The 26,744-nt window shown below is 37.7% G+C and overlaps 1 protein-coding gene across 47 annotated transcripts in view; it reads left to right on the top strand.

Moving 5' to 3' along the window:
- The window catches only part of PTK2 (protein tyrosine kinase 2), a 343,777-nt gene that overhangs the window by 120,282 nt on the left and 196,751 nt on the right, over positions 1-26,744 (top strand). For 31 of the 47 annotated variants that reach the window (XM_063816590.1, XM_063816588.1, XM_063816583.1 and 28 more), the window contains 2 exons: positions 447-613; positions 15,679-15,766. In XM_063816590.1, the coding sequence (XP_063672660.1) occupies positions 447-613; positions 15,679-15,766 (255 nt within the window). Of the gene's footprint in view, positions 1-446; positions 614-15,678; positions 15,767-26,744 lie in introns of those variants that run through there. The other 16 variants (XM_063816600.1, XM_063816606.1, XM_063816604.1 and 13 more) reach the window with 2 other exon arrangements.

The raw sequence follows: 26,744 nt of genomic DNA, 5'->3' as shown, positions 1-26,744 counted from the left end.
TGAATGTTGCAGCCTGGTCTTGAACAGTATGATCTCCCTGTTTTTGAAAGTATAACCCCTCCTTGGATCTGGACCTTAGAAAGTAGTAACTGAAAGATAGCTGGTGTGCTTTGACAGGCTTGGGGGGTGATGACAGTGGAATTGCAGAAATGTGTTTTTAAGTTTACATGCCTTGTTAATAAAGAAAGGAGAGAATCTCTTTATGTTTTCTTTTCTAAAACTTCTCCTTGTTCTTGAAAATACTATTTCAGAAACAAAGATTCCTAAGTAATTTATTTAACTTGATATTCTCATACCAAAGATTTCTGATAATTGACTAAAAGAAATGAACATTGCATTACTTTTTAGCATATAGTTTTTTTTTTTTGTTTTGTTTTGGTTTTGTTTTGTTTTGTTTTGTTTTTTTTCAGTTTATAACAGTCATTCTTGTGGGGGGTATGTTTTAGGGCATCATTCAGAAGATAGTGGACAGTCACAAAGTAAAGCATGTGGCCTGCTATGGATTCCGCCTCAGTCACCTGCGGTCAGAGGAGGTTCACTGGCTTCACGTGGATATGGGCGTCTCCAGTGTGAGGGAGAAGTATGAGCTTGCTCACCCACCAGAGGAGTGGAAGTAAGATACAAACCTGCTTTGGTGTGATGCACACTTGATTTCTTTTGCTTTTTAAAAACATGCACAAGATAATAAATGTATATGTTTAATTTTCACACTGCTTGTCATTACAACTCTGGTATAAATAAAATTGGTTAGTAATTATTAACGAATGATCTCTTCTAGACCTCTAGTCTAGCTTTTGGGTATTATTAATTATACTTTGAGCCATCTGATTTCTGTTTTCTGTGATGGTCTTTTGCTAGCTAATTTCTCATCAGTGCTACTTTGTTTCAACCTTTGCTCCCAATAAAACTCAAATCATATATATATGTGTGTGTGTATATATATATGTATTTTTTTTATGTTTTCATCCCTTGTCATCCTTTTATGTAGCAGGAGTTGCTGTCACACCTAAATACCTTATTAATGGGCTACATAGCTTGTTTTATTATGCCCTGTAATCTAGAGCGCACCTACAAAGAGTGAGTGTATATTTGATATTCACATGCAACGTTAAAATTAGGACGTAATCTCTTAATGACTCCTGTTGAAATGTTAAGGAAAATAAAATTATTTCAGGGCAAATTAAAAGAATTCCCTATAATTGTTCTTTTTCTGGTCTCCCCTACTAATTTTTTTTCTTTTTTCTTTTTTTTTTTTTACTACTAAGCAACTCAAGATGTTACTAGGAAATTGTACATCTAAAATACATTTGTGAGAGGTATAACTTGTAAAAATGGGCTTCTTTCACTAGGGTTCTAATTTTTATAGGCAATGCTACAGAAATAAAGATAATTGTAGGTTGAAGAGTGCATTCAAAGGGTCAGTAACTTTGAAGGATCTAGATTGATTAGGGTAGACATTTTAAAAGACAAACATGTTTAGGTGAATAATTTTGTTTTTCTTTTTTGAGACAGAGTCTCGCCCTGTCACCCAGGCTGCAGTACGGTGGCATGAACATGGCTCACTGCAGCCTCTTGGGCTCAAGCGATTCTCCCACTTCAGCTTCTTGAGTAGCTGGGACTGTAGGCACAGACCACCGCACCCAGCTAATTTTTGTATTGTTTACAGAGATGGGGTTTCAGCATGTTGCCCAGACAGATCTCAAACTCCTGGGCTCAAACAGTCTGCCCACCTTGGCCTCCCAAAGTGTTGGGATTACAGGTGTGAGCCACCATGCCCAGCCTGAATAAATCTTATGTTGAATAAAACCCTACCCCAGTTACAGAGTTCATCAAAGAAATATAGCTGTATTTTCAAATTTGTCAGGTAGCTGGTACCGAGCTCACAAAATACTCCTTGAGAATATAGTTTCGTTGGTTCACATCAATGGCTAGAGAAGATTTGACTTCCAACTATTTAGTCAATTAAGCAAGTGAGCATTCCAAAACAAAGGATATGTAAAAGTTAGATAAAAATACCTGCAGGGTTTTTGTTTTGTTGTGTTTTTGAGATGGTCATCTTGCTGTGTTGCTTGGGCTGGTCTTGAACTCCCCTACTCAGGTGATCCTCCTGTGTCAAGGTACTTTTATTTAACACAATTCTATTATCTTGGTTTATATGGACATGTCAGATGCAGACTTTGTTATAATGAAATCCTTAGTGCTCAATAAAATGGTCATTGAATCTAAATCTCTTAGTAGATGGTTGTTGTTCTTTTAAGCCAATTTATTTACTTTGTTTCAAGTAAAATTGAATAGGCACTGCTTTACTGACTGGGTCTTGAATCCTCAAAAGGAAGAAAAATTTAGGTGGGGTTATATAGAATTTCTCACAGATTGACCCTACTAGATGAAAGGGTGATTGGGATACTACTGCTCATAATAATACTAATGATGATGATGATGACATTGATGCCTTGTCGTCATAAGTGGCTGAGCCAGGGACTCTGCCATCTGTATGCTGCTTACACCAGATAACTTAAATATACATTTCATTTAACTGTCCCCAAACCCTAGGAGTTAGAGACTATCGTTCTTATTTTACACATGAAAACAAAATTGATAAACTTGTAGTTACATAGTTTGTGACACAGCTTTGATTCGAACTTAGCTGTCTGGCTTCATAGTACAGGTTTTAAAAATTAGATTGCCTATCTCAATATGGGAATAATGTTGTCTTAAATACTCTGAAAATGTAGCTAGGCTTTTAAGATTAGTGAAAGTTGGCTAGGTGTGGTGGCCCACATCTGCAATCCCAGCACTTTGAGAGGCTGAGGCAGGCAAATCACTTGAGTTCAGGAGTTCGAGACCAGGCTGGCCAACATGAGTGAAACCCTGTCTCTACTAAAAATACAAAAATTAGCCAGGCGTGGTGGCGGGTGCCTGTAATCCCAGCAACATTGGAGGCTGAGGCAGGAGAATCGCTTGAACCTGGGAGGCGGAGGTTGCAGTGAGCCGAGATCATGCCATTGCACTGCAGCCTGAGTGACAGAGTAAGACTCTGTCTCAAAAAAAAAAAAAAAAAGGATTAGTGAAAGTTACATGCATAGTAGGTAGAGATGATGACAGAAGAAAATGTGACAGATAAACTGATGAGGTATTTTCAAGAGTTATGAGGGTTAATACTGATGGTTCTGTATATTTAAAAGGGGAGGAATTTAAGTGGCAGTAAAGAAAAGGAGACTATCAAAAATAACCAAGAGAATTTGGATAGTCCAAATAGAAGTTGTAGAAATCACAGGATCGATAAAATAGCAGATTAGACATAGCTGAAAAATTAGTAAACAAGAGAAAAAATTTTCCAGAACATACCCCAGAGAGATGAAAAGATGGAAAATGTGAATGCAAGTTTATGTAACATGAAGAATGAGGTCAACCCATTTCTAACAGAAACTCAAGAAGAATAGAATAAAAAAGAATGGAGAAGAGGAGGAGATAATCCCAAGAGATAATGGTTGAGAATATTTTATAATCAATGAATGACATGAGCCTTCAAATACAGGATTAACATAAAATCCCAAAGAGTCAATAAAACTAAACTGATGCATTGGCAGATTGTATTAATAGTAAAATATTGTTGTACCAGAGAACAAGACAGGATGACACCCAGAAAAGAATTCAGACTTTTCAACAACAATAATAGATGCCAAGAAAATAGTGGGATAATATGTTCAAAGTAGTGAGGAAAGTAGCTGGCAACCTGTGTTTGTTTGCCCAGTTAAATTGCCATTCAAGAACAGGGTGAGATAGAGACATTTTCCTTAGAGGATTTACCACCAAAGGAACCTCTTACAAAAACACCTTAGGAAAAACGAAAATCATCTCTGAAGGGGAGGGTCTCGGATGCAAGATGGAAAAAATTGGGTAGATCTAAATATGCATTGGCCCCGTGAAACAAGATAGTAACTGATTTTTAATTTGAAGAACGCACACATAAAGCATAAGCAGAAAGGGAACAAAGTATATCAGACAAATAGTAACCAAGGGGAAAAGGATTATACCCTGTTAATATTGTATGAAAAAAATTTTAAACATCTTTTAAAGCATCATTAGGGATATAGAAGGCAATTACAATACAAGCTATTATCACCAAGAATTTAATACATATTCCTTACTTAGCTTTCTGGATACCAAACTGCTTTGGTTTTCCTTCATTGACCATTCATAGCCTTTCTGAACTGTTTGGCCTTTAAATGTTGGGGTGCTCCAGTAACCTGTTTTCTTCTCTTTCTAGTCTCCCTACACCTGCCTTGGGCATTAAATCATACATTTGATTGGATGGAGGCAGGGAAACTGAGAAACAAATTAGTGCAATAACCCAGGCAAAAATCCTAAAAGATGGTGCAGTAGGGGAATAATAATAGAAGTTGTGAGAAACAGTTGTACAGGGTTGTATTAAGGAGGGAGCTGATGGGATTTGCTGATGTATCTCTTAGAATGTAAGCCATCCAATTATATTTGTAAATCATTTGGGCTCAGAAACTTCCAGTAGCTTCTTATCACACTCAGAGCAAACTCTGGAGTTTCTGATGACCTCACAGTCCTTATCTCCTTCTGCTCTTCCTCTTCCTCCTCCACTCTGGTGACATCAGTCCTTTTGATTTCAGTTTTCCTTCCATTAATTCTTTAATATATTTTAGAGTTCTTTCCATAAATACTCAAGTTGGGATCTGATGTGATGGTTTCTTCTCTATTGCCAGACTTTTTAATTGTTGAATAATATGGCCCTTCATCTTAATTAACACTTTCTTTGTCTCACCTCCCTTTTTTCCTTTGTCGTTTACAGCTTTTCACTTTCTCAACTCTAGCCCCCTGGCTTTCTTATTGGGGCCTTTGAACTTGGTGTGACTCTGCTGAGTATGTTCTGCCTTTTCCAGGCATGGCTTGGACCTCCTCATTCCAGGAATGTGCTTGAATGTTACTGCTTTCCTATGGTCTCCTACTGGCTACCTAAAGAGCCCACTGCCTACCTGAAGCTCCTTGTGATTTTTCATCAGCTCATATACTCTGTTAATTTTTTACAGACCTCTGAAGACTGATATTATATGTGTGTTGTTTATCTTTCTCAGGGACTTTGTTTTCTTCACTCCTCTATTCCTGGTTCTAGTCATGCCTGGTATACAATAGGCACCCAATAAACAATATTTGAATGAAAACTGAATAAATAATATATTGATAATGCATGTGTAAAAGAAGCCCAGAAGCAAAGTAATTTGATGGTTTAGAAACTTGTTTTCAGCTAGGAACCAAACAATATTAGCTTAAGTTAATAACAGTATTACCATATTAACACATGTTGTTTACCGTGTGTCAGACATTTGATGTAGTTCATCAAAATTAATTTCTATTATGATAGTCTTATCATGTAGGTACTCTCTTTTTGCCATTTTGCTTGTGAGAAAGCCATACTTTGGAAAGGCTTAATGACTTTTCCTGGAGATCATATGGCTTAAATGGGTGGTATACTAGAAATTGAATCCAAACACTCAGCTGTTTCTTCTCTACTCCTGTATTAGATATGTAAATACAAGAAGCTGAACATGACAAATTTTTTTCTGTCACCTGCAGACATCTAAGTTCATAGGTGGGTATGTGAGGGCAGCTGCAGTTCTGGCTTTAATTCTGAGAAGTAAGATCTCAATAGTCAAATGAAAGTGCTAGGACTCAGCAATATAATTGGGTATAAATTTTGATTTCCATGACGTTTTTGGACATAGCTTGTTCTTTTGTGCTATCTGCTATAGAGTCTATTCATACTGTTGAATAAACCTGAAATACAGACTTGTTCACTTGGTCTTCACTCTTCAAACAGCTTGGTAAGCTAGCTTGCAGCACACGTATTTGGTCATAACTCTCTCAGGCAGGATGACTTTAGAGAGCTCTTTGTCATGACATGTCACTGGGAGAAAGGAAGAGCTGGATTGATAAGTGGCTATCCATGTAGGAAGAAGAGCAACAACAACATTGGATACTACCTCAATACACAAATCTATGAGATGTACAAGTAGTGAAACATCACATGCAAAACTGTAAAAAAATAAGTTTTGTGGGAAGTATAGTTGAATGTATCTCTGGCCCTGGGATAGGAAGATTTTCTTCAGAGCTCCAAAATGTTCACTATAAAAAGAAAGGCTGGCAAATTCTACTGTACTAAGATTAGGACATTCCGCAAAAGATACATTTTGAAAGTACAAGAACAAGTTGCAAAGTGGGAGAAGATATTTGTAACACATGCAGTCAACAAAGGGTGGTGGTAAGAGTTCCGATCAATATAAAAATTGCTGACTGGGCACTGTGGCTCACGCCTGTAATCCCAGCACTTTTGGAGGCCAAGGTGGGCGAATCACCTGAGGTCAAGAGTTCGAGACCAGCCTGACTAACATGGTGAAACCCCATCTCTACCAAAAATACAAAAATTACCAGGCGTCATGGCGGACGTCTGTAATCCCAGCTACTGGGGAAGCTGAAGCAGGAGAATCGCTTGAACCCGGGAGGTAGAGGTTGCAGTGAGCCGAGATCGTGCCACTGCACTCCAGCCTAGGCGACAGAGCGAGACTCCGTCTCAAAAAAAGAAAAAAAAAATTGCAGATACCTCAGTAATAGATACGCAAGAGACATGAAGGTGTTATCATAAAAGAGAAAATAAGTTTGGCCAACTAACATAGAAGGCACTGTCAACTTCATTATTGATCAGGGAAATGCAAATCGATACCTCAGTGAAACTCTACCTCCAGTTGGCAAAAAGTCAGCTGTCTGACACTCTCCGTAGCTGGAGAGGCTGTGGACCTGACAGTCTTTTACCTGCACTGCTAGGGAGAATGTTTTAATAAATTGGTGAAACCACCTGGGAAACCAGCTTGGCATCCTCTTGAATGTCAAGTGATTACATGCCTTACCATCCTGCAGTTCCCCTTCAAGTTCTCTCTTTCAGAGACTCTAGCTCTAGTTTCTATACTAGGCTATAACTGCAATAATGTTCATGGCATAAGCAGTGACAAGTCACTTGGGGATTATTCACACAGTAGAATGTCACACAAGTTGAAATGAATGAACTACAGGTACAAGTAACAATATGAATGAAACTTAGCTGTATAACATCATGTGACAAAGTAAGTCCTAGCACAACTTTGTGAGTACGCTAAATACTACTGAATTTCACACCTTAAAATGGTTAATATTTTTTCTTAATTTTACCTCAATTTAAAAAGTCCTGGAATATGACGTACAGCATGACACTTTTTATAAAGTAAAAAGTGAAAAAACCTAACGAGATTGTTGGGAACACATGTTAAGACCATATGGAACATGTAAATAAGGGAATGGTAAATTCCTTCAGAAGTCACTGGAAGGCCCAGAGCCGTGGCAGGGGTAGCCACCAGCTCTTCTCAATCCCCACAGGCTCCAGGGGAACTTCTGTTGACCATCAGGGTCTGAGGCTGAGTTTGAAAATCACTCCTGAAGTGTGCATGTGCACCCCAGCCTGTCCCCAGCGCTTTCCCAGTCAGTCCAGGGGCAGGTGGGAGCTTACCTGTTTCTAGGATGCTGGGAGAGCCTAGTTAAGTAGGTAGTATTTGTTAGGAGCTTGAGTCAGGCAAAAATGTTTAATCAATTTTGTATTTATTCACTTACGGTCAACATATTGATTGTATAATGTAGGCTATAAAGTATACATAAAAGTAGAAAATATAAAAGCATGCAGTGGGCCAGGCATGGTGGCTCACACCTGTAATCCCAGCACTTTGGGAGGCTGAGGCAGGTGGATCACTTGAGACTGAGAGTTCAAGACCAGCCTGGCCAACATGGTGAAACCCCGTCGCTACCAAAAGTACAAAAATTAGCCAGGCATGGTGGTGCACACGTGTAATCCCAGCTACTTGAGGGGCTGAGGCTGGAGAATCGCTTGAACCTGGGAGGCGGAGGTTGCAGTGAGCTGAGATAGTGTCACTGAGTAGCTGGGACTACATCCTTATGCCACGGCACCTGGCTAATTTTTTGTATTTTAGTAGAGACAGGGTTTCACCATGTTAGCCAGGATGGTCTTGATCTCCTGACCTCATGATCTGCCCACCTTGGCCTCCCAAAGTGCTGGGATTATAGGTGTGAGCCACTGTGCCTGGCCTAGTATGGTTTATTTTTTAAAGAAAATCTTGGTTAAATAGTTGTTTTGAGACAAGGTCTTGCCCTGTTAAACAGGCTGGAGTGCAGTGGTATGATCATAGCTCGCTGTAGCCTTGAACTCCTGGGTTCAAGTAGTCCTCCTTCCTCAGCCTCCCAGTTACCTAGGACTAGAGGTGTTTGCCATCACACTCAACTAATTTTTAAAATAATTTGTTTGTACAGACAAGGTCTCATTGTGTACTGGGATCATAGGCGCATGCCATCACGGTTGGCTGATTTTATTTTATTTTAGTAGAGACAAGGTCTTGATATGTTGCCCAGGCTGATCTCAAGCTCTTGGGCTGAAGCAGTCCTCCTGCCTTTGTCTCCTAAAGTACTGAGATTACAGGCATGAGCCACCATGCCCCACTTCTGATTCAAAGGTCTTATTTCAGGTTTTATTTTGTTATTGCTTTTAATGGTTGTCATAGCTAAAAGTATTCTTGACAAAGATATGCATACTTAAATAGAAGGGATACCAGTATCTTTGTGTGCTTAATCATGATACTGATTTTTCATTGCCAGTCACCAATTACGTAAACATTTGTTGAAATTTGGTCAATAAATTTCCATATTCCATGATCATTCCTTTCAGTATAATTGATTTTGAAATATATTTTCATATTTTAACATCAGATTTTTTTATTTAGTGGAGAAATTTTGAAATGTTAGAAAATTTTGTTTTCAGATTTTTTATGAGCAGTGCATCCACTCCTTTTTGGTGACAAAGTTATAAATTGAAGGAAATAGTTTAGACTTCAAAATGGTCTGTCCATAACATGACAGCATGCTTTTCTTTGTTGTTTTTAATTTTAATCATGGATTAACATTTTGGCCAAATAATTCTTTGTTGTAGGGAGCTTTTGTATATGTTGTATGGCTTCTACCCACTAAATGATAGGAGCCCACCACCCCACCCTCTTCAGTTGTAACAGGCAAAAATGTGTCCAGTTACTGCCAGTTGTCCCCTAGGGGAAACAGGAAGGGGGCAGAATCTCCCAAGGTTCAGAACTGCTGCTCTAAAATAAAACCAAAAGTTGTTAAAAATCTCCAAAAATTATTCTTAATTTCATAAACTATCCCATTAGTATTCAAATTTTAACTTGTTTATTAAATATCATGACAAAAATTTTAAAGATAAATTATTTGAATTAGGATCCAAATTAGGTGTGCCCTTTGTCTTTTAAGTCTTTGTAATCTATAGCATCTTTGTATCCAGTTTCTCCCCTTTGCTTGCAGTTTGTTAAGGAAGCTGTGTTGCTTGTCCTACAGGTTTCCCCTCATCTGGATTTTGTCCGTGACATCTGTGTCCATTGTCTTTGATGCCTTCTAATGTCTTCTCTGCAAAGCCTTTGTGTCATCTTTACTAAGTTAATTCTTACTCTATAATATATTGCTATTATGTGGGTTATATTTTATTATTTCTGTTTACCACTTATTTCTAAATTGAGCACTTAGCTCACTTGTTTTCATTCATTCATGTTTACTGATAAATGTATTTTACTATAAATGGTCATTTTAGTTGGGTCTATGTCTCACAACTTTGTTAGATAGTGTTTTATTATCAATCAGTGTTTTGATACTTGTTTCAAGATTTTTGGAAGAAACCAAGGGGTGATTAAGTGTATTGTTTAGGTTTCTGCCATATGTGCTTATAAAAGAAAAGATTATTGGTTATTGATTTTATTTGGTTGCATTATAGGAAGCATAAAAATTTTATGGTGTTGACTTTTTTTAACTATGTTGAGATGATTCTTTGTGCCTTAGTACTTAGTTGATGTTTTCATTCCTTTTGAAAAGAAGGTATGTTCTGTTATTATAAAGAGGGCGAGTGTGTTTGTGTACATTTTTTCAAGCTTATCGTCATGTTATTTGAAGATTATATTGTTCATACTTTGCTTGAAAAGTGACATTTAATGTATTTAATTGTATATATTATACACATATATATGTTTTGCTACATGCTCATCTCAAAGAAAGTATTCAACTGTAATTGTCGATTTACTTTTTTTTTAGTAATTCTGTCTTGTGATTCTTTATGATTTTAAGGCTATGTTGTTAAGTACATATAAGTTCATGATTATAATATCTTCATCTGTTCTTTCTGTTACCAGTACGTAGTGCCCCTCTTTCTTTATGTGTTTCCTATCAGCAACATATTTATTGTCTTTGTGTATGAATTGATGAATTGTAGCCCATTAAATTAGAGGTGTGCCCATTCCCAATTTCATTCTCTATTCTTTGCTTCCGGAGGTAACTGATATCCTGACTTTTGTCATAATCATTTTTTTGCTTAAAAAAAAAAAGGTTTTACTACTTATGTATTGTCCAAGTCTGACATCGTGATCATTCATTATCTGAATCAGAAAAAAGTGGCTTTATTATGCTGTTAAGGGAAAGCTGTGCTGATCAGTCACAGTCTCCCTGAGCAGAACACACTACTGATTCTATACAAGGTTTTTGGAAGTATGAAGTTGAGAAGCTGGCCAACTTTCAGAGGTGGGAATGGGTTGGCATCAATTTTAGATGTATGGTTACCCAAGTTAGACTGTTCATCTTTAGAAGCATGTTCTTTAGAGTTAGTTCCTGTTTGGCTAAATTAAAGAAGAAGCTGCCAGTCAGTTGACTTGCAGATGCGTGTTCATTGAGGCAAGATATCAGGTGCTTTAAAATTAGTTTCAAGTGGGTCTGTGGCTGTACAACTCATATTTATTGACCAAGCTGATTTAAAACTGGTTTTGTGTGTGTATGGGTTGGGGGGGCGGGGGCGGGTGTTTGTCACCACAGCTACAAAAGGGTCTGTCTTGTATATGTGGGAATTTAAAAATTCTCAATATAATATCAAAAGTTGCAAAATAGTACACAGAAATCCTGTGTACCCTTCAGCCAGTTTCCCTAAATATTAAAATCTTATATAATATAGCTAGTAAAACCAGGAGATTAACATTGATAGAGTCCTAGTAACAAATCTATATGACTTATTCACATTTCCCAATTATTCCACTTACCGTTCCTTTTCTGGTTCAGGATCAATTCAGAATACCACATTACGGTCATGTCTCCTTAAGTCTTCTCTAATCTGAGACAGTTCCTTAATCTGTGTCATACATGACCTTTACATTTTTGAAGAATACTCACTGGTTATTTGTATTGTGTTCTTCAATTTGAGTTTGGTATTGTTTTTATGATTAAGGTTTTGCGTTTTTGGCAAAACTGCCGCAGTCAAGATGTCATACCTTTCTCATTGCATTGTATCAGGAAGTCCATAATGATGGCACAACTCAATTTACAGGTGGTTCTAACTTGGATCATTTGGTTAAGGTAATGGAAGCCAGGTTTCTCCACTACAAGGTTACTGTTTCCCCTTTATAATTAAGAAATATCTTCTGGGAAGATACATAGATACTGCAACATTCTGTTTCTCACTTTCACCCACTGATCTTAGCATTCATTGATGATTCTGTCTTGCAGTGATTATTACTGCAATTTTTGCTAAATGAGAAATTTCTATTTCCATTCTTCTCTTTTTTAAAAAAATTGGAAGTCTATTGTAAGAACAGACTGTTCACACCACATTTTTTTTATGAGGGCATTTGTGTTGTGTGAAGTTAATGCTTTGTTTACTTCACTAAACACGGACTAGCTAGCTAACCCTTCTCAGTATCAGGACTATCATATTCTTAATCTAGCTCAGCTTTTCAAAAACATACCCTCTCCCTCCTTATCCTCAGTTGTTTACTTTTGGGTGTCTTAGTGCTCATATTTGGTGGTAAGACTGAGGAAGCTGGATGACAATGGCATGAATAGGAATATATTGCCTAAGAGTAGGAACAAAAGAATGATTTTATTTGGGGCATAGTATTTAGCTGCTGTTGGGAATCCATGGAGAGGCGTATAGCAGAGAAGTGGAAATATGTATCAGGATGCAACTAGACTCTTAAAATGGCAAACAGACATATAAAGAAAATGACGAGTTTCGTGTAAGAGCAGAGCGGGGATGTCAACTCTAGTGGGGCACGAGAACATGGTGTCAGGCATTGCAGTTTAAGGACTGAGGAAAGTTTCAGTAGGGTTTTGTGTGAAATATGCTAGACTGTAGTGTGTTGAAGCAGGGAACAAAGTTCTTTTTAACTTTCATTTTAGGTTCAAGGGTACATGGGCAGATTTGTTACATAGGTAAACTACGTGTCACAGGGGTTTGGTTTACAGATTATTTCATCAACCAGGTATTTTTCTGATCCTCTCCCTCCTCCCATCCGCCACTCTTCTTAGTCCCCAGTGTCTTAATTCCTGCTTTATGTGGATGTGTTCTCGTTGCTTAGCTCCCACCAAAATTCTTAACATGATCTAAAGGCCTTGTCTAACTTCACATAAGCAGGCTTGAGTTAAGTTCCTTTCTGTTTTTAAGACGTAGGTGCCTTTTCTTCGTTTCATTGTGCCTTTAAATATTCATGCGTGTTCTTGCTGGAAAGGAATCCCATGCCTACCTCTAAATAGCTGTGGGATCTAGGGAAGATTATGTAATTCCCTAAAATTCTCTTGCCAATCTGTGAACATAAGGTGAATATTAACCTGGCTATTATTTCTCACCCAGAATCTTGCTGTCTCCTCCTAGTCTCCCTCCTTCTTCCTTTGGTCCCCATTGTCTGTTCTGCGTGGTGTATACCCTAATCATGAAAAATGAAAACCCTGTGATGTCACTTCTCTGTGCACAGCATGCCATCGACTTCCTTTCTCATTGAGAAAGAACTCTACTATCATGACTTGGTAAGGGTCTGTGTGAAGCTTCATTTCTACTCACTGCCCTCATGCAGCCTGCCCCAGCTACACTTGCCTTCCCAAGCATCCTCCAGCTGCAGGGCCTTTTCATAGTCTGTTCCACCTGATTGGAACACTTTTTCTCTGCATATAACTGTATAACTCCCTTCCTCATCTCCTTTATTTAGATCTTTGCTCAGATATCATCATATCAGAGTGTCCATCATTGACTACCCTTTATAAAAATAATACTTAATCATTTGTTATTCCCCTTTGATTTGTTTTTATGACATTGACTGCCATCTCACATATATTTGTGTATTTTCTGTCTGACTTCTGCCACAAAAATGCGAACTTTTTGGGAGTTAGCACTTTGCCTGTTATTCACGGTTGAATTTCCAACCACTCCAACTGTACCTGAGACATGATCTGTGCTGGAATAAACAGTTATCGAGTTATCACTAACAATAAACCTTAGAAACCATTTATTATGATATGCCAGTGACTGTTCTGGGTGTTTTGTGTTTACTGACTCATTTATTTCTTGTTACATCCTTATAAGGAAATTGAGGCACAGAGAAGTGATAGCTGACAGTGAATAAGTGGCATGGCCCAAATTCAGGCATAGGTGATCTTTATCTAGAGCCCATGTTCCTTATGCTTCTCTAAAAAGAAATCGTCTGTGTAAAATGCTCATCACAATTCCTGTCATACACTAAATAGACAGAAAATGTTAGCTGATGATCACCAGCAGCATCAGAATGCTGGATGTTAAGAGAATGGATGTGGAGCCAGGCTGCCCATTGTTTCATGTTGAACCTGTTTCCTTATCTTTAATATGGGAGCTTCCCCCAACTAAAAATAAATAAATAAATAAAATGGGAGTCCCATTAATACCAAAAGCCTCCTTGGACCTGTTTGAATCGTTGACTGGAACTGATAACTTTTTGCTGAGCATTTTTTTTTAGTCTGCAGAATGCGAATAATTACACCTTTCTCCTCTGATTATTAAATTGATTAAGAGAAATAGTGCCCAGGCCAGATGTGGTGGCTCACACGCCTGTAATCTCAGCACTTCGGGAGGCCAAGGCAGGCGGATTTGTTGAACTGACTCAGGAGTTCGAGACCAGCCTGGGCAACATGGCAAAACCCCAGCTCTACTAAAAATACAGAAGTTAGCCAGGCATGGTGGCAGGTGTCTGTAGCCCCAGCTACTTGAGAGGCTGAGGTGGGAGGATCGCTTGAGCCCGGGGAGGCAGAGGTTGCAGTGAGCCGAGATTGTGCCACTGCACTGCAGCCTGGGCAACAAAGCCAGACCCTGTCTCAAAAAAAGAGAGAGAAATAGTGCACATAAAGTAGTTACGTGCCTGGTAAATCCTAAGTTGAAAATAAATGAAATCTGTTATACTTACATAATAACCCAATGTAGAATATCTACAGTAAGTTATTGAACTCTTTCTGAGAGTAAAAGTGAAATGAAACCGAATTGTTAGGCAATTTTGTATTTTAATAAAATGGACATTTATAAGTCTTAGCAGAACTTGCGTATGTGTACCAAACTTTGCTTCCTCAAAAGATTGCATTGAAATTTTGTTGAGTGGTTAAAAAAAAATACCATTAAGCCACAGAATGGAAGAGGATATTCACTATGTCTAACAAAGGCCTCAAATCTAGAATATATAAAGAACACCTACAAATCAATAGGTGGTGAAGGAGAAAAGCTAGACCATTTAGTCGGAAAACAAGGACAAAAACTTGAACATGGCCAGGGGTGGAGGCTCACGCCTATAATCTCGGCACTTTGGGAGGCCAAGGTGGAAGGATCCCTTGAGACCAGGAGTTCAAGACCAGCCTGGGCAGCATAGTGAGACCCTCTCTCTACAAAAAATAAAAAACTCAACAAGCACTTCACAAAAGAAGATAGTCAAAATGACCAAAAAGCATGTGAAAGTACTCACTTTCATTACTTACCAAAGAAATGCCAATTAAAATCACCATGCACTATCACAGTATGCCAATCAGAGTGAGTAAAACAAAAAAGTTAGAAAATGCCAAGTGGAGGCAAAGATACAGAGGAACTGGGACACCCCCATGCTGTTGGTGGGAGTTTGACTTGTTACAACCTCTTTGGCATGCTGTTTGATAATATCTGCTAAAGCTAATGGATGTATTTGTTATCCAGTGCTCCTAGGTATATATGCAACCGAAATGTGTACATATGTTTACCAGAAGACATTTATAAGAGTGTTCATATGGGTAGAGCCACACATACACATAAAGAGAGAATGAGAAAGATAAAGAGCATTCTGGTGATGTTGGTTTGTTTTATCCATTCTTAAAGCTTAGCTTTCTGAACAAGTAAGAGTACATACTGTGCAATTCCACTGATAAAAATTTAGACGTGGGAAGTCGTGGAAGATGTTAGAAGTCAGGGCAGTTCTTCCCCTGAGCAGTGGTGGAGAATGACCCATGGGTTGGAAGGACTTCTGGGCCTCTTACTATGCTCTGTTTCCTTGAATCACTGAGCTGTAGCACATTTATGATATGTGCTCTTTTTTTGTGCTAAAATGTTTAAAAATTACATTTAAAGATTAATTGATGATAGCTTATATTTGAAATCATCTTTCAGAGTAATTAGGAATGCTATACTCACAATATTATAATTGTAGACTGTAAATTAAGAAAATGACTGATTTCTAATTGTTCTGTTTTGTGAATTATTTTTAGATATGAATTGAGAATTCGTTATTTGCCAAAAGGATTTCTAAACCAGTTTACTGAAGATAAGCCAACTTTGAATTTCTTCTATCAACAGGTATTAGAGGCTGCTTTAATATACTTTTTTGTTTGTTTCTTTGAATCCTATTTATTGCATATTTTTATTTTCAAATTTGATTAAAGCTCACATTTGGAGGAATCGAAATTTGTTGCTGAATGGCAGTAAGAATCTTTTAACCAATAAGAAATTATTACTTTTTTTGTTCTTTGTGAGCTTTTGTATACTTGAGCAAATCTTAAAAGATAACTTCTATTATATGGAGACAGTAGGTCTACAATCATTTCTTGAGCTTTAATTTAAATACAATTATTATGCCCGAATAGCAATGAATTTATCATAGGTAGAGATTGTTGCAGAGCCAACTATACCCATATAAAATTGATCTGCTTTGCTTTTTACCCCGTAAGGCATTAGATGGACAATAAATACATGTAAGGTAAAATGCCAAAAATGCTAATAAACATCAGGAAGACATTTGTACATATAATTTTGTCATTAAATGTACTTGGTAATTTTTTTTGCTTTAATAAAAATATTTATTAACTAACTATTCTGGACCTGGAATGCAGAAATAAATCGCATAATCCACACCTTTAAATTCTTCTGTCTAGTGGAGGATTCCTGCCATCAGTTGCTTTGTGTTTGAGCCTTTGCTGTTAGTAAGCACGAATGACGTGACTGTGCATAGAAGAGTCTGCTGACCCAGTATAGATTTGGTATTGAGATGGCTCCACTGAAAAGCATCATTTGAGGAGTCTCCAACTTTGTAGAAAAGGAAGAGTTGTGTTTTCTAGACAAGAACACGGAGGGGAGAGAGAAAATGTGGTGCAGTCTTAGCTAAAATAGTTCATAACATTTTGGTGAGAGAGGGACCACAAACATCATGTAAACAGGGGTTTAGGTTTTCTCCTGCAGATATTGGGAGCCATTTAAAAACGTTAGTTAGCAAATGCCGTAACCAGAATTTTTTTTTTTTTTTGAGACCACTCTGATTAGATGGCAGTATCAGGGATAGATTGAATTTTTAAAAGGTTGCAAGCATGTTTAGAGGCTCTTCAATCATTCTGGCAAGAAATTAAATAAAAGTGAAAGTATATTATAATAAGCAAATTTAGTGGATGGATTTGATAGGACCCAGAGATTGAACTAAAACAGAATATGAAAATAAGGAAGAAAAAGGCTTATTATGTAAGTCTAGGCACTTACTGCCATGAAAGAGCAATGGTGGATTAGATTCAAAAGAAGGAGGTAAGAAGGTAAGTTGTTCTATATTTTTCTATGTGAGATAATGATAGATGTTACCATTTAAAAGATTCAAGCTGAGAGAGTAGGAAGCTAAGGAAGTTTCCAGCTGTTGGCGGGGGTGTGTCTGTTTTCATCTTGTCTGTGAAGAAGTAATCACGTAGGAGATAGGTTGGGGCCTGCTGCTTTACCTAACACCTTTTTGGCACCAGCGACTGGTTTTGAGGAGGACAGTTTTTCTACAGACCAGGGCCACAGGGTGTGGCAGGGTGGGGTGTGGGGGAATGATTTCGGGATGAAACTGTTTGACCTCAGATCATCAGGCCTTAGGTTCTCATAAGGAATGCGCAACCTAGATCCCTCACACGTGCACCTTACAACAGGGTTTGCGCTCCTATGAAAATCTTATGCCACTGCTTATCTGACAGGAGGCAGAGCTCAGGCGGTAATGCTCGCTTGCCCACAGCTCACCTCCTGCTGTGTGGCCTGGTTCCTAATAGGCTACTAACTGGTACTGATCCATGGCCCAGGGTTTGGGGAACCTTGAGGTAAGGGATTGGTGACAAGTTTTGAGGGTTTACAATAATACAGAGTTGAATATGAAAGGGAGTTAAGTTGGTAAAATGGAAAGATTAAGAAGGCGTTTTTAGATTCTAGCTGAGCTTATTGGAAGCCTACTCATTGCAAAAATAATTTTCATCTTACAGACTGGTTCTCATGTATTATTACATCTCATCCTTTAGGAATCTGTTGAACTTCATATTTTGGCGAAGGAGATAACAAGAGAGTTTAAATAACTCATGTTTATTTAGCATTTTTCTCTTGGTATGTGATCTGTGTCACTACTCGTATTACTTCTTTGAAAAAAAATTCTACCCACCGAGGAAATACATGGGTGCTTTAGTAACATTGATTTCCAGAATGCATAATACAGGCTTAAGTGACTCCTTTTTATAATTTCTAGGCTAACCTAAAAGTCTGCAACTTTTTTGTTCCTAGTTCACACTGTTACTAGGTTGTCCTACTTTTTCTTTGTTGGAAGACTTTCCTATATGATAAAGTGAGTACTGCACATACCAGTGTATCCCAGATTTTCTTTTACTAATAGGATATATTTTATGGTAGTCTATAGAATTCAGTTCAGCGGTCTTTATAAAACCCAAGAGAAAGCTAAGTGTAATGAACCTATTAAAAATTCAGTCTATCCCTGATACTGCCATCCAGTCAGAGTGGTCTAAAAAAATTCTGATCAAGGCATTCACTAAGTATAGTTAAGTGTTAATGCAATTTCGCTTAAAGGAATATGCAGTGAATACAGTCGTGTGCTTGTTCTGTATATATAATAGCTCTGTGATTTTAGGTACCTCTGAGTCTCTTTGTGCTTAATTGTTTCATATACTAAAATATAGATACGGAATAACTATTGTATAGGACTGTTAAGTTCATTATATGAGATAAAATTGTCTGCCATATAATTGCCCAGTGATATTTTGAATTTCATTCTGTAGACAGTAACCGACCTAGAGGATTCAGCATTTGCCATTTGCATATCACCATACAAGTGTGAGCTGCATATTATGGGATGGTACATAGCTTGCCTTTTTCCTTCCTATGTGCGCTCTGTAGAGCCTTTCAGCTCCTCCACCCCACTCTTTGCTGTCATTCATTTCTACAGTTTCTCTTCTTGTCTTTTTAATTTTTAAAAATTTGTTAAATTATATGGTACATTTTAATATTTTTAAAAATTTTATTTTATTTTTATAGAGACAGGGTCTTGCTCTGTTGCCCAGTCTGGAGTGTAGTGGCATGATTATACCTCACTGCAGCCTCGAACTTCTGGGCTCAAGCAATCCCCCTGCCTCAGCCTCCTGAGTAGTTGGGACTACAGGTGCGTGCCATGATGCCTCGCTAATTTTTAAAAAGTCTTTTGTGGAGATGGGGGTCTTGCTATGTTACCCACCCAAGCTGGTCTCAAATTCCTGTCCTGAAGCAGTCCTTCCGCCCTGGCCTCCCAAAGTGCTGGGAGTACAGGCATGAGCCACCATGCTTGGCATGGCACACTTTTAGAAAGTTCAAAAAATAATTCTAAAACATTACTTAAATTATCTCTATTCTAATAATCACTTTCATTTTGTGTATCCTTTTGTAATAGTTTATCAAGTACATACATTTTAAAAGAAAGTATAGTCATGGTCACATTCCTTTCCCATTGGTGATTGGCAATGTCGTTGTTTTTCCGTGCTAGTATTTCAGGCTCAAGTAATGGTAATTGGAGGAAGTTAAAGGTGGTACCAAAGTCATAAAAAGGGAAGGGAGGAAGAAAGAAAATACTATGATTGTCTGGGTGCGGTGGCTAACGCCTGTGATCCCAGCACTTTGGGAGGCTGAGGTGGGTGGATCACCTGAAGTCAGGAGTTCAAGACCAGCCTTGGCCAACATGGCAAAACTCCATCTCTACTAAAAATAAAAAGATTAGCAGAGCATGGTGGTACACACCTGTATCCCAGCTACTCAGGAGCTGGGGCAGGAGAATAGCTTGAATCCAGGAGGCAGAGATTGCAGTGAGCCAAGATCATGCCACTTCACTCCAGCCTGGGCGACAGAGCAAGGCCCTGTCTCAACAAAAACAAAATACTATGATTTGTCAAAATGAATGAATTGGCCAATATACCAAAAGCCTTGAATATGTTCATGTCCTCCAGTTTGTTGGGTGACCCTGTTGACTGCCATCTTTACTGTAAGTAAAAAACAGTTGAAACGTTGGCAGTTTCCTATGATTGGACCTAATAATTCTACTTTTATGAATTTATTCAAAAGAAGTAAGATTTACACATGTATGCATACATGTACAAGGATGCTTATAAGCATATTACAGTAACAAGAAAGAAATTAGAGGCGTTGCAGATGTCTTTCAACAGGTTAGTTGTACTGAGTTTCAAATTTATGTATCCCTCATTAACAGGGAGGTACAACTGTTCATGGATGTGGAAGGTATTAACAGCATTAAATGCTGTTGTTTAAAACAGGCCATGTATAAAACCTGTATAATTTTCGTTTATGTGGGGAAAAAATGCATATTTTTAAATTTTAGCCTGATCTGGCAAGAAAGTTTTGAATATAGTATGAGTTTTTATTGCTGGTTTGGTAAGTAATTATATATTTGACTTCTCCTGGTAAAGTCTCAATGCAGAATCTGCCCTGCTACATGCTTCGTAATTCCAGAACTGTTATAAGTGATCCATATGTTGTCCTACACAGGCAGCACCCAACTTGGGAAAGGGTTTAATTCCAAAGTTGCAAAATCAGTTTGGAATCCAGAGGTTTCTGCTATTTAAACACACATGTCGGGGGTGGGCGGGGTGGGGGGGGGGGCAACAGATAAATCAGTAATTGTCCTCGTCAGCTTTCTATAGCCAGCGTATATTTATCTGAGAATGCAGCTGAAACGTTACGTAAGTATTGTGTGTGAGAACCTTCACTGAAGTGTGAGATAAATTAATCACTTTATAATGGCCTCAGAATTTGATGATACACATTCTCTAACCTTTAAAGTCTTTAATATTTGATGCAAACATTTAAGATGGATACATATATACATAACATACTTCCACTGAATTCTAGGCTAAATCAGTGATTTTTATGGGGCTCAGAATTTGATGACATTGATAATTTTTAATTCTGTAGATTCTATAATATCTGATATATATTTATTCTTTTATAAGGTGTGATAATTGATGATAAAATGAATACCCATGACCCTTCTGCTCAGATGAAAAGAACATCCTGATACTTCCCTGTCCCATGTTCCTGTGGCCCACCTCACTGTACACACTGCCCTTTCACTCCACTCAGTGTACCATTATCCTGAATTTTGTATTTATCATTCCCATGCTTGCTTTTGTTTGCCAGTTGTCATGCTTTACAACATGTTTTTATTCTTCAGTTCTACCCTTAAGGTAAAAGCTGACCTTAAGTTCTCCCATAGACTTCTCTATTCCTGTCATTAGCTTGAGTATTTTCTGTTTTGTTTTTCCCAGCTCACGTAAGCATTCAAGAAGATTTTAAAAAACTAATTTGTTCAGCAGTTTTAGTTGCTTTCAGCTAGGAGGTTGGTCAGGACATTCAGTATACCTTGTTGGTATAAATGGAAAAGTGATCATCCGTGGATTTAATAATTTATCTCTTTTGGCTCATTTTGAAAATAATTTTGCATTGTAGTTAGAGACTGTGGCTCATTTGATACTAATTGTTTAAGTTCTGTATGGACTTGTTTCATCACCTTGCACATATTTAGATATTGTTAAGGTTCCAGTTTTGCTTGAGTGGAATGTGTCTTCTGTAATTGTTTGGCACAGGCTCAATAAATAGCCATTATTTCAAGATTTTTAATTGTGTTATTTAGATCCATTTTTCTAATGTACTTTTTTTTTCCTGCTTGAAAAATAGTATTGCTGGGTACACAAATCAGGGTAGGCATTTTCTGTCAGTATTTTGATGGTTATTTCCTACTGTCTTTAATTGTTTATTTGCTGTTGAGAACTCAGCTCTCATTTTTTCTTTCTGTGTAGGTGACCTGTCTTTTCTGTCTGGATGGCTTGAAGATCCTTTTTTCTCTTTGGTTTTTACAGCTTCATTACAAACGAGTCGTGGATTTTCTTTTTTTTTTTTCTTTCTTTCTTTTTTTTTTTCTGCCCTTGCTTGATCTGTGTCATGCTACCTGTACCTCTAGGGGGTCATGTCGTTTTCATCATTTCTGGAAATGTCTTAGTTGTTGTCTATTCTGATATGACCTTTTCTTAGTTTTTTGTTATTTCTTCTGGGATTTTGGGTTAGATCTATGTTAGAACTCCTCAGTCTCTCCATATGTGTTAGCTTGTTTTTCATGTTTTTAATTTCTTGTCTTTCTAAAGGATACATAATTCAGGTCAGTCTAGTCTGGCAGATTACCAGCTCTCCTCAACCGTGACCAGTTTTATGTTTGGTGCATTTGTTGATTTTTTTGCTTATGATTTAAAAAACTTTTTAAAATTGCCAGGCCACTTTGTATGGCCCTTATTATTTGCTAATCTATCTGCCTTTTATTAATATTTCTTTTACCATTTCATATGTAATGAATGTCTCTATTCTGAATGTGAATTATAGCATCTGAAGTCCTTGGGCTCTTCATGTTTGTTGTTGGTGGCTTTCACAGTGACTTTTTTCCTTGTGTGTGAGTTCTGAACTCTTGTTTTGTTGAACTTCACATGTGGAAATCTTGAGGGCCTACCTAGTTTGGGGATTCTTTCCTCTAAAGGTTTGTATTTGTTTGCTTGGAAACAAGTTACTACCAAGTGGAGACCCTTTGAGTAGATTTTGAAGATACCGCCTTACTACATGAATCTCAAGATAAGCTCTCTCACTTGGCGGAAGTAAGGAGAAGTGGTCAGTCCTCAGCCAGCTGAGAGCATACATGTCCTCTGTTCCTGTATCTTACAGCCCATGGCTTCTACTAGGATCTTAGCTTGTATTTGTTCTTATTTCGTCCCTCTGCCCCATTTTCCTTTACCTTCTTGTGACCCCAGTAATGTAAGAATAATTGTTATAATGCATCCAGAATCTGGTCCTGGTTTATATAGCAGGTCCCTTTAGCAATACTGTTGGAATCCTAAGTCATTGAATTGTTATGATGCTTAATTGCCTTTCCACACTTGGATTTGATACAAAGGCCCCTTGTAGAAGGGAGCTTGGAGATTCAAGGAGCTGATAAAAAGCCAGTGTGACTGGAGGGCAGGGTGAGAGATGAGACAGTAAGGGATGGCTTGAGATGCCCTTTTCAGTCATCTGACCTTGATTGTGAAGACACTGAGAAGCCAGAGAAAGTTAAGTGCAAAGGGATGACAGAGTTCAGATCCAGGTTGCAAAAAATGTCATTCTCACTGTTCTGCTAATACTATATAAGAAGGTAAAGGCCACTATGTGGAGACTTAAACTGGCGTCAACAAGCTTCATGGCTGAGTGTGATCACTCTGATCAATGGCTTAACTTTAACTATGGGGAAATTATTTCTCTGTGCCTCAAAGTTTTATTTTTTCTACGACATTGTATTATGAAACTTCAGATGTACTGCAGCGTTGAAAGAATTTTATAATGAACACCAGCATACCCACCACTTAGATTCTACCATTAACGTTTGTTATGCTTCCTTTATCACATAACTGTTTTTATCTCTCCATCCCTTTAGCCATTAATCCATCTTAAATTTTCATACATTTCAAAGTAAGTTTCAAGTGTCAGCACACTTCAACATAAGTATCGTTAACCTAGAATTCAGTATTCAATTATGGTTTTTGTTTTGATTTACACACAGTTAAATATATAAATATTAAGTATACATTTATTGAGTTTTCACAGATACATACACCAGAATAATCTGAATGCCTCTGGAATGTAGAATATGACCATCACCCCAGGAAGTTTCCCACTGACCCTTCCCAGTCAATCCTTGCCCCCAGTCATTGCCACAAGCAACCATTGCTCCTGTGTTTTTCCCACCGTAGTTTAGTTTTGCCTGTTTTAGAATTTCTTATAAACAGATTATGTAGTGCGTATTATTTTATGTGAAGTTTCTTTTCTCATGTTTTTGAGATTTCGGTAGTTTTCTTGCTGAGTAGTATTATATAAATATATCGTAGTGTATTTATCCATTTTTCTGTTGATGAACCTCTGGACTGTTTGGTTTTGTTTTTGTTTTTTTTTAACTATTATTGAGATGACTGGGAACATTCTTTGGCAAGCATTTTTGTGAACATGGGCTGGGACTTTCATGTTAAATGAAATTTGTATCTACCCTTTGATCCTTTACGGTTGTGTGATTTTATATTTCCTCCAGTAATGTATGAGAGTTCTGGTTGCTCTGCATTCTATCCAACATTTGATGTTGTCATTGTTTTGTTTTAGCCTTTTGACTAGGTGGGTATGTGGTTGAATCGTGGTGGTTTTTATGTTCACTTCTCTGGGTACCAACTAATAATCATTGTTTATGTTGTTTATTCTTCCATGTGCATATTGAATGTTAGTAGGTCTCCTTTTTTGAAAATCTGCTTAAACCTTTTTGTACAATTTGTATTGTAAAATCGTACGCTTTTTCTTCCCAATTTTTTTTAAATTGTGGTAGAACACACACTTACCATCATAAAATTTACCATCTTAACCATTTTTAAGTGTGCAGTTCAGCAGTGCTACATACATTCATAATATTGCACAACCATCCCCACCATCCTTCTCTGTAACTCTTTTCATTTTATAAAACTGAAAGTCTATAGACAGTATTTCCCCATTTGTCCTCCTTGCAGCCCCTGGCAACCACCATTCTACTTTCTGTCTCTATGATTTTAAAATGTAGGACTTTTCATGTACCTTGCATACTAGTCCTTTGTCATGTTATGTTTTGCTAGTATTTTCTCTGAGTCTGTGGCTTGTCTGTTCATTTTCTTAACTGATCTTAGGTTTTCTTTTTTTGTTTTTTTTGAGACAGAGTCTTGCTCTGTTGTCCAGGCTGGAGTGCGGTGGTGCGATCTTGGCTCACTGCAGCCTCCACCTCCTGGGTTCAGGCGATTCTCCTGCCTCAGCCTCCTGAGTAGCTGGGACTACAGTCGCCCGCCACCATACCTGGCTAATTTTTTGTATTTTTAGTAGAGATGGGGTTTCACCATGTTGGCCAGGATGGTCTCAATCTCCTGACCTCGTGATCCACCCGCCTCAGCCTCCCAAAGTGCTGGGATTACCGACGTGAGCCACCACACGTGGCGCCCCCCCCCCCCCTTTTTTTTTTAAGTCTAGAAAATGGGCAGAGGGGATTGTTGTGAGTCTTCAGTGAAACAGCATATCAAAGCTCTTAGAAATGTCTGGCACATAGTGAACACACTCCTTAGTGTTCTCTTTTAATTTCTATGTAAATGAATCAATATTTTTAATGGGGCCAGATGCAGTGGCTCATGCCTGTAATCTCAGCCCTTTGGGAAGCTGAGGCTGAAGGACCACTTGTGCTTGAGTTTGGGCTGCAGTGAGAAATGGTTGTGCCACTGTACTCCAGCCTGGGTGACAGAGCAAGACCCAGTTTCTAAAAATACATATATTTTATACATACATATATATATTTGGTTTAGCCAGTGCAGAAATAAAATTATTATGTTTAAATTATTTCTACCACCACCCCTATCCCATGAAAAGAAGAGAGGGAGGGAAATAGATAGATTACAATAAACTGCCCTAATTTTATTATTTCTCATTCTGAAAATTCATCCAAGTCCGTTTTGGGTGGGCTCATGAGGAAAACACTGATGAGTGTTTGAGCGTTATATTACTAGTTAGACATAATTATTAAGGATGCACATAGCTTCATTAAAAGATGGCCTAAATGTGACTACCAATGTGAAAATTTCAATGACTCACTAAATATTTTGACCTATTTGTGAATATTCTGAAATATATTAATTAGCACATTCTAAAAATAAATTAGAATCTTGTTATAACAGTATTCACTGTTATAACAGTATATAGAGCAGGAATTTATAAAAATGAGTTTGACAGTAAAGCTAATGACTCATGAGAAAGCAGGAACAGTTTCTTTTACCCCGGAATCAAATTTTTTTTCTTTACCGTGTAACATTTATTTTTTCTCTCACAACTTTCATTTGTTAAAGTTATAAGTATTTCATTGGCAACTTTTTGCAAATGATGGTGGCTGTTAGTTTGAAGGCCAGTGTCCATGTTTAGTCAAGAAGTCATATTAATCTGCATTGAGGATGCTGAACTTGTATAGAAATCTTTTAGCACTGTTGAAATGTTCAGCTCTTCAGATGCCTGAGCCTGATACGAGTCTGTCATTGTTTACTCCTACAGATGTTTTAAGACTTAGAATGAGTATGTCCACCCATTAGCTTTTAAATGACATTAAATAATCAGTGGTTTCCTTGACAAAAGGAGTTGCAATAGGAAGTTGAAGAAAATACTGAGTCTAAAACTGTAACTTAACTCTATGGTATAGAATCTAAACTTAACTATAGGAACATGTGAGGTGCCAGGGCATACTTATTTCTTATTGGTCAACTTCCTTTTATTTTTATTCCAGTTTTCTTTTGTATTTTTACAAGTTTTCAGATAATTGTGTCATTAGAAATTGACTTCCTTCTCTATATTTTCTTGGCCTTAAAGCTGTCAGTTAAGATACATTTTGAAATTGCAGGTCTAAGAGGTAAATCTTAGTTTAAGCCTGGCATTCTCAGTATAGGAATTATCAGCTGCCCTTTTCCAGACAGAAGCTAAAATGTAATGTAGTCTAACTCTCTTATTAGAACGTTTATTTTCTGTGGTTTGAAGATTTAATTGTGTACATTTCTTCTCCCTTTTTCACTCTTGTATATTTTTGATAATTGAAGGAGAAGCACTCATGGTTAATAAAGGGTGTGACATTCATGCACACGTATGTTTATTGCAGCACTATTCACAATAGCAAAGACTTGGAACCAACCCAAATGTCCATCAATGATAGACTGGATTAAGAAAATGTGGCACATATACACCATGGAATACTATGCAGCCATAAAAAAGGATGAGTTCATGTCCTTTGTAGGGACATGGATGAAGCTGGAAACCATCATTCTGAGCAAACTATCACAAGGACAGAAAACCAAACACCACATGTTCTCCCTCGTAGGTGGGAATTGAACAATGAGAACACTTGGACACAGGGCGGGGAACATCACACACTGGGGCCTGTCATGGGGTGGGGGGA

Source organism: Pan troglodytes, chromosome 7 (genome assembly GCF_028858775.2).
Source record: "Pan troglodytes isolate AG18354 chromosome 7, NHGRI_mPanTro3-v2.0_pri, whole genome shotgun sequence".
In the NCBI taxonomy this organism is placed as follows: Eukaryota; Metazoa; Chordata; class Mammalia; order Primates; family Hominidae; genus Pan; species Pan troglodytes.
The sequence above is the reverse complement of the archived record's forward strand: the minus strand, read 5'-3'. Positions and strand labels throughout refer to the sequence as shown.